This window comes from Belonocnema kinseyi, chromosome 5, assembly GCF_010883055.1.
Source record: "Belonocnema kinseyi isolate 2016_QV_RU_SX_M_011 chromosome 5, B_treatae_v1, whole genome shotgun sequence".
NCBI classification, from domain to species: Eukaryota; Metazoa; Arthropoda; class Insecta; order Hymenoptera; family Cynipidae; genus Belonocnema; species Belonocnema kinseyi.
In genome coordinates this window covers 145,292,624-145,301,019 of record NC_046661.1, presented here as the reverse complement: position 1 = coordinate 145,301,019, position 8,396 = coordinate 145,292,624, and the positions used below count along the sequence as shown (strand labels likewise).

Here is an 8,396-nt window from a genome sequence, read left to right as displayed (position 1 = left end):
TTATTATATCTAACACATTAACAATGAAACATTGAAGCGACAAGGCTAAAAAAAACTTGATTTAAAGTATTCGAAATGAAAAATTGAAAATTGCGAAATCCGTAGCCAAAAATAAAAATATTTAACATCCACTTTATGAATTGTCTTTAAAAAAAATCTGACAAATTATCATGTACAAGGTCTCTACAAAAAATATAAAACCCCGAAAGTTTAGAGTTGAAGAAATAAAAATCTCATAAAGATATATATATATATATATATTTTTTTTTTTCCAATAAAAACAAGAAATTGATGGTTTTGGATATATGAGAATTAAGTTTCGTGCGTCATAACATGAAATCCTTTCCCTCAAATAAAAATTTGACGTTCGCTTCTAAGAATGCTATTTGAGAGCATTATTGTCGGAGTGACTCGATATATAACCCACAGCATTCCTTAATTTATTGCCACGTTAATTGATCCGGAGTGTTCGTTCAGTATTTCTCAAAGTGACTTACCTGTCGTTCAGAGAGGGCAAGATTGGCCGCTAGTTCCGCTTTACGACGAATCGTGATGTAGCGACTGTAATGAAATTCCTTTTCTAGTTCCAGCCTTTGATGATCCGTGTAGACTACTCTGTATTTGTCCTTTGTTCTTGTCTTTCCTGTAACACATTAAAATACAGTTTTTACATTATTTATTCCATCCAACAGCAAATCAAACAAATCAATAACAACAAATAGAGCAACACAGTAACCATCACACTAAAAAACCAGCAGGTAACACAAAATTCGTATCAATAGCTTTGCATGTTTTGATACATCCCACCGCTGTCACCTTGCAGCAAAACCAAAATAATACAATTTTTAACAAACAAAAAAAGAAAAAATTTATTTCTATAAATAGTTGAATTTTTACCTGAAAAATCCCAACTCCCAATATCTTGGTCCGCCGCACTGTGCGCTGCGTCACCAAAATAAAACATTTATGGTACACAATATGATTTCTATCATGCAACAATCCACAAAAATGTACAATAAAAACAATTCCGATTTTGAAAAATCGTTTGTAAAAAGGTAACAATTTCTTCGAGCGTCCTGTATCACGATAAGGATTGATCATTATACGCAAAAACACACAGGGATGTCTTACACTTTATCTCAGCAGTGCTAATTAAACTCTGTGATAACCATTTCTCGGATCAAGTAAACTTAAAAGTCTTGACAAAAGTTCTCCAGAATTGAAAACAAAAAATGTTTTAAAAATATTTATAACTTTATACTATAACTAATATTTATTTAAATGATTTATTTTAATTATAGAGACTTTAGAAAGTGTCTATCGAAAAATAATTAGTTCCGACAAAAGAAATGATGGTGTCAACACACAAATATCGGGTGTTAAAAACGACCTTGTCGATGTCGGAAGACGTTAAAACCGTTTTTTAATTTCTTAATCTGGTTTACGACATCCCATTACATATCGGCAACTAAAGAACCAAACGAGTCGAGTCAAATGGAGGGAGGCGGCGGAGAAAAGACACGGCATGAGTAAAAAAAAAAAAGGTAGAAAATAGTGGGGAGAAGTGGAAACGAAAAAGAGAGGGACGTGTACGATTAGATAAGAATGGTCGGCCGAGATCAAAGCTGAAGACGCTAATCCACCACTCTTTGATAATACAAGCCAAGACCTTCAGAAAAATTTCTACAAGCCGACCGACCGTCACAAGACGTACATTAAACGTCCCCCTCTTTTTCGTTTCCACCTCTCCCCATTATTAAGAAATCAAAAAACGGCTTTAACTTCTTCCGACATCGACAAGGTCGTTTTTTAACACCCGATATTTGTGTGGACACAATCATTTCTTTTTCCGGAACTAATTATTTTTCGATAGACTTTCTAGAAAGTCTATAATTAAAATGAATATTAGTTATAGTAGTTATAAATATTAAAAAAAAAAAGAAATTTTATTTTCAATTCTGGAGAACTTTCGTCAAGGCTGTCAAGTTTACTTCATCCCAGAAATGCTTATCGTAGAGTTTAATTAGCACTGCTAAGATAAAGTGTGAGACGTCGCGTGTGTTTTGCGTATGATAAATCCTTATCGTGATACAGGATGCTCGAAAAATTGTATCACGCCAATAATGCGGAATGCCATCCGGGCCATGTAAATTCAACTTTTTTTCGTCAGGCTAATTTTAATTTAGATGGCCCAGATGGCATTCAGCATTATTGGCTTGATCTACAGAAAGGCCCACGTTTTTTCCACAAGGGAGGAAAATACGTGAATTGATGGACCGGATAGGAAATGAATCCGAAAGTCATTCCTCTTTTTTAAACTTCAGAAATTATATTTTGTTGTATATATTATTTATTTATATACTACATTTTTAACATTACACTAACTTATATATAATTTTCTTTAAAATGTTGAAAACTTTCCCTCCATAACTTGTGTTTCTCCCAAAAATTAACATACGGTCCAATTTGCATCGAGAGTAAATACGCGGTCAGTTTTAATTGAGTTGCAGTCCTGCGGAAAAGCCCATAACTTACAATCATCCCCTCGGTGAGAAAAATGGGATGAAATTTGATATCCCGGGCGATAAAGTGTGTTATGGAAAGTATACAAATGCGAGACGGCACAATAGAGGTAATTGCCATGTCACTGACGAATGGTACCTTACGGCAGGCCAGGAACGTAGCAAGCGCGAAAACAGAGGTTGAGGGTGGCTGAAAATGGTACACGCGCTTTTGCCATCGGCCGACGGCACCGTGAAATGAAAGAGCAAGTCGTGTAATGGGGTGGCAACGAGTCCCCCGAGTCCCGTTTTCTTCCTCCCTTCTTCATTCTTACAGAGCACGAGCCACAATTTTATCCCCGCATTTGTCATTCATAAGAGTTTATATTTAAATTGAATTTGTTGAACTGTTTTGATTGTTCTTAACAAAATTTGTTTGCGACAAGCAGCTGACCACTCTTTCACTATGGTGGATTCGAGCGAAAATCATCTCTGCATTTTGATCGTTAATATTATTTGTAGTTCTATCAAAGAAAATAAAGTTGAAAAAGAGTTGTGTTTGTTTCGAAAAAACTTTAGGATGGCTGGCGCGGCGAAACCAACAGATATTGCTCCAACAAAACTATTTTGTTAAGTCTAGCAAAGTTTAGTTAGCTCAACAAAAAATAATGAATTGTTTCTGCGAGTAAAGCAAATTATCAAATAATTTGATTGCTTCAACAAAACGAGGTTGTTGCTTTTATGCCAGCTAAAAATATGATTGGCACAACCAAACTTTTGTTCAGTCAACCAAACCTTCTTTCACTGGCTGTAACTGCACTCGCAGGAAGCTAAGATGGTTTCAAACAACCGCAGGTGAAATCGCGTGTTTCCCCATGCACGCGGAACTCTATAGAAAATCATACAATCAAAGTAGCAACACATACATAAGTCGACAAAACACAGTTCTGAGACGGGGAGAGTAACTAACATGAAATTGCAATGCGCATTCTGAATCATGCGAGCCTTGGCTTTATAGAAGCAGGCAGCGGTTGCCTGCAATATAACCATAAAATGCAGATAATAGTCGTTGGAAGGAATCGGAGGGTCGCATGGAACGCAATGAGGGACGGAGAAGGGTGAGAACCGAAGTTATAATACAAGCGAGTATCCGCCATCTTGGATCACAGCACGCAACCAAAGACGATGCCGAAGACGAAATAAGATGGCGTGGAATTTAATGGGATGATGCCCACAAAGAATCAGGATGGGAATATTAAACACGCTATGCTGAGCTTGTACGTGCAACATGCATGGATGGTCGTTAAATCGGATCTCTTTCGTAGAATTGCAGATGCTCGATTAACGTCATCTGATGTTGTCTGTTCGGGCAACATCAGAAGGACGTTAATCGAGCATCTACAATTCCAGGAAAGAGATTCGATTTAAGGACCATCCATGAAGGTTGAACGTACCCGTTGAGAACTGCGTGTTTGATATTCCCATCCTGATTTTTTAAAGTGGAATAAACATATTAAATTTCACGCCATTTTATTCCGCCTTCGGCACGGTCTCTGGTTGCGTGCTAAGATCCAAGATGGCGGATCGCGGGTTGTATTATAACCCCGGTTCTAATCATTGTCCGTCCCTCTTTGCGTTCCACGTGACCCTTCGATTCCTTCCAACGAATATTACCTGCATTTTTTATAAAGCCACGGCTCGCATGATTCAGAATACGCCCCTCGTCCCAGAACTTTGCTTTGTCGACTTATAAAAAAAGGGTATGTGTTGTTGGGGCTATGCGAGTATTGCAATAATGGAAACTGATATTTGAAGATTTATTAAATTTGGTAACAGTAGTTGTAGAGAATATTTCCCCCGAAAAATTAGACCATGAGTGATTAAAATTAAAAAAAAAAATTAATTGGTAAGAAGCTACAGTGAGAAAAAGGGCAATTGCATAAATTATTATTAAAGGGTACGGTCGTGTAAGCATGCAAAAATGCCCCTGAAGGGTTTCAAATCTATCATTGGACAAAATTTAAGAAATTTCAACGAACTTTTTTCAAGGATTCTCCACATGCGTGATTCTTCGAAAAAAAATGTTGGCGGGAAATTCAAACTCAAAACAATTCTCAAATATCAAACTCGGTATTTTTTAGATTTTGTTTAACGGCTGTAACGTTTAGTAATATATTTTTTTTTAATGTTTTCAAATGGCTGACTCGATATTTGATTCCCTTTAGGGGGCATTTTTTGCATGCCTACTTGGCTGTATCTGTATCTTGGCTGTATAATATCCCTATATTATAAAATCCGTTCATTTAATATAATAATTTATTGTACATATTGATATATGTATATGTAACTTGTTATTTTAAATTTAAGGTTTTTAATTAATAAGCTATGTATTTATTTAGAAAAAATAAATATATAAATACAGAAATATTTATGGACGTGGTCCCCACATATTTTCATCAACATAGCCACAATTAAATCGGCGCGCTACCTAGAAATTTATAAGCACTTTAGCCAGAAAGCCAGCAAGAAAGGTTGGATTCTCTATTTAGATTCTCAGCATGTCTAGCTAAAACTGGTTAGCTGTGACACTTACACTTCTTTAACCACATCATTACAGGCATCAGAGCTGAATTTTGTAGGTAATACGCCTAAAAACTTTTTTTAGTCAATTAATTTAAATGCAATTTAAAACACAAAGCAGTACATATTTTAGAAACAATTGGTTTAGGTCAAAATTATCTGCCTGATGATGGTTATTTGAAAACTTGAGTCTTTTTGTACAATCTAAAACAAATAATAGATGGGTTTGTTTATGGGAGCACTCACAAAATTGTAGAAAATATTCGAATAAACAAAATAAGCTATTATTTATTAAGATTAATTGGATCAAAATTCCAGTTGTTTCGTAAGATTGAAGAGAAAGGTCAAATAGCCATTACTATACAAATAATTTTGAACCAAATTTTTTCTAAGAAATGTTACTGCCTCTTCCAAAATGTTTGAGGGTCAATCTTCATAAGGGTAGTGGATTAAATATTCCTAAAATTCAATCGTGGTTTATGAAAAAACAAGATATTAGAACGCTCAAGGGAATATATTTTAAAATTTTCGACATCAATCTATAGATATTGAGCCGTACTCTCTGGATATTCATTTGAAAGTCCAGAGATTGTAAAATTTAATATCCATGCTTTACGGCCTATCAAAAAGTTATTGATAGGTATTAATATAATTAAAAGAAGGTTCAGTTGATGATTGTGACATAAAAAACAACAGAAAGATTAACAAACAGTAACTCTGAAAGTATAATTTTTGCTGCGACTGCATTCAATTTACATGAAAATCTTTACCAATAAAAAAAACAATACTGTTACATTCTTCAATCATTTCTTTGTCAGCTCAATGAAAAGATCATTTTAAAGGTCAAAATGTTCTACGTTAATGAGCTTGAAACGAATATTCCAAAAAACCTTTTATAACTTACAGACCCAATAATATGACAAAAAGTAAGGAAATTTGACTGGTTTTAATGACATAATAAAGTGATGTAAATTAGAGGTAATGAGTTGAACTATCTGTAATTATTTACAATTTGAAAGATGCCTGTGCTTCTTTTTCTCTCCATGCAAATTGCGATATTTAAAGACAGTTTTTTTTTATATTGGAAAGCAATTGTAATAAACCAGCGGGGTGCCTTTTTTAATGGGATCCTCCCAGTTTTTCCTCAGCATGGGCTTCCCAAGTTTTGCTAAGACGAGGAAGATCCCATGAAAAAAGACACCCCACTGGTTCTTTCAAATTGTAAATAATTGCGGGTAGTTCAACTAACTACCTCCAATTTAAATCTTGCTTTATTATCTTTATTAAAACTGAAGATAGTAGAGTTGTATATTTATGTGCAAAAAACGAACAATTTGTGATATTCTGCAAAATTTTCAACGGCAATTTCTTGAGAAATGTTTAAAGTACAATCGTGAATTTTGTCAGATTTTTCCTATCGTTTTTTTCAGTTAAAATGGAATAATTAAAAGTGTCATATCTAAAGAAACAAGACTATTAAAATCTTGAATCATTTTGTTGTAGATTAAATGGAAACCTTCAAATTTAGGACATGACCAACAAGTTGAGATACATCAGCAAATGTTTTTGTTGCTTCTATGTTATACTAATCTCAATCACAATGAGAGAAAAAAAGGTCTGAAACCAAGATTTTTCCTTAAAGTTACCATCAAACATGTCCTTATCAAATGGATCAAATAAAAATCAACTAACCTGGATTGGGTTGAGTCTGGTAGGAAGGTTTCTTCATCCACTCGTAGGGACTCCGGATCTGTGAAGGTCGGATTGGCGTACTGGATCCATTATTATTGTTATTCGTCACAGAATTGTTATTGTTGTTGTTAACAGGTGGTGTCGCCGGTGTTCCGGGACTGCTAATTTCGCTGCCGCTGATTGTGATTGCAGGACTCGGTTCGCTCGTGATTCCGACGGCGGAGGAATTATTGTTGTTGCCTTCATCACCACTCCAATCATTAACAGTACTCAACTGTTGTTGCTGCTGCTGCTGTTGCTGTTGTTGTTGTTGCTGCTGATAATGATGGTGTTGGTACTGAAGATGCGAGTAATGGTGTGCATGTGCATGGGGCCACGTGAGGACATCTGAAGGATTCAGATACTGCTGAGGACCTGTTGGACTCTGATGATGAGCAGCTGGTGCATGCCCATGTGGATATCCATACCAATATTGCTGAAGACCATCCTCCGTGTGTTGTTGACCATGCTGCGGATGGTGCTGCACTTGCTGAGACAATGACTGTTGTCCAGATTGTTGCTGCTGACGATACATCGCTAAGGAATTGTATGTGAGCATCTTGACAATTTTTACAAATTAATCCTTAAGAGATGAAATGTCCAGGGACGCCCTGCAGGGGACGTCCAGAAAAAAACACAATTCTTTGGGAGAACTATAGTTTTTTGTGAAACACTACACTTAACACACTCGTTCGCGCACAGAAAGGACCGGCTTTTCGAAAAGAGGAAACTTTGGAAAAACTTGAGTTGAAAGAAATCGAGATTTGAAATAGTGAAGGTATGACTCCAAGTCGAGAGAGCGGAGGTCAGCAGTTGTCACGAGGACTGCTGAGAAACCTATGATGACTCTAAGTAGTGAGGTGAGAATCGTTCCGACGAGAGACAAGTTGCTCCGCCCATGGACGTTTCGTTCCCCCACCGAGAGTACGTCATGGCCCGAGTTGGCCAATCAGAGCAGAGCGCGCTGCAATGGCGTCTCGCAGCCACGACAACGCGACCAACACTTTTCCCCCCGCGCGTATTTTTATTGTGGCGGTACAACCCAACTTGTGGATACTTTGCGCACTTTCAGGGCAAACTTTTCTTGCGGGTTGGAAAAAAAATTGAGATTGTCGGGAAAATGCAACGGGAAATTCAACTGTTAACAAATGCTTAGGACTTTACAAGACTTTTACCAGACTTGAACTGAAGTATACAATTAAAAATTGCAAGGTTTTGGAAGTTTAGAAAACAAGTTTTGTAGAAAGAGTGATGAATATGAGTCAATAATTGTTCTTTTATTACTTTAGCAGTCCACAAACATTGATCATGATATTGTGTAAGAATCATAATTGAAATATTAGCAAGAATTCATTACAATAAAAGCTACATAATATTTAGAGTCCCAAAGTTAAGATCATTATTTTAGGTTAATAACTTTAATTTCAGCTTTTGTGAGCAGAAAAGATAAAAAAAGTGTTTACCTATGCTTCTATTGACTCTATTTATATACAGTATTTACAAATTTGAAAAGATGAGAACATAAGATTTTAAGGTCTTGAATGTCAAACTCAAACAAACATTTTATAGCGATAATGATCGTCA

At 35.9% G+C, this 8,396-nt stretch overlaps 1 protein-coding gene across 1 annotated transcript in view; it reads right to left on the bottom strand.

The window, feature by feature from the left end:
* LOC117173079 (homeobox protein CDX-1) overlaps positions 1 to 7,680 on the bottom strand; it is a 10,333-nt gene extending 2,653 nt beyond the window's left edge. Inside the window, exons 1-2 of the mRNA XM_033361461.1 lie at positions 6,774 to 7,680; positions 498 to 643 (exon numbers count right to left, since the gene is read on the bottom strand). Of these exons, the coding sequence (XP_033217352.1) occupies positions 498 to 643; positions 6,774 to 7,371 (744 nt within the window). The 5' untranslated portion in view covers positions 7,372 to 7,680. The remainder of the gene's footprint in view (positions 1 to 497; positions 644 to 6,773) is intronic.
* Positions 7,681 to 8,396: the final 716 nt, after the last annotated feature.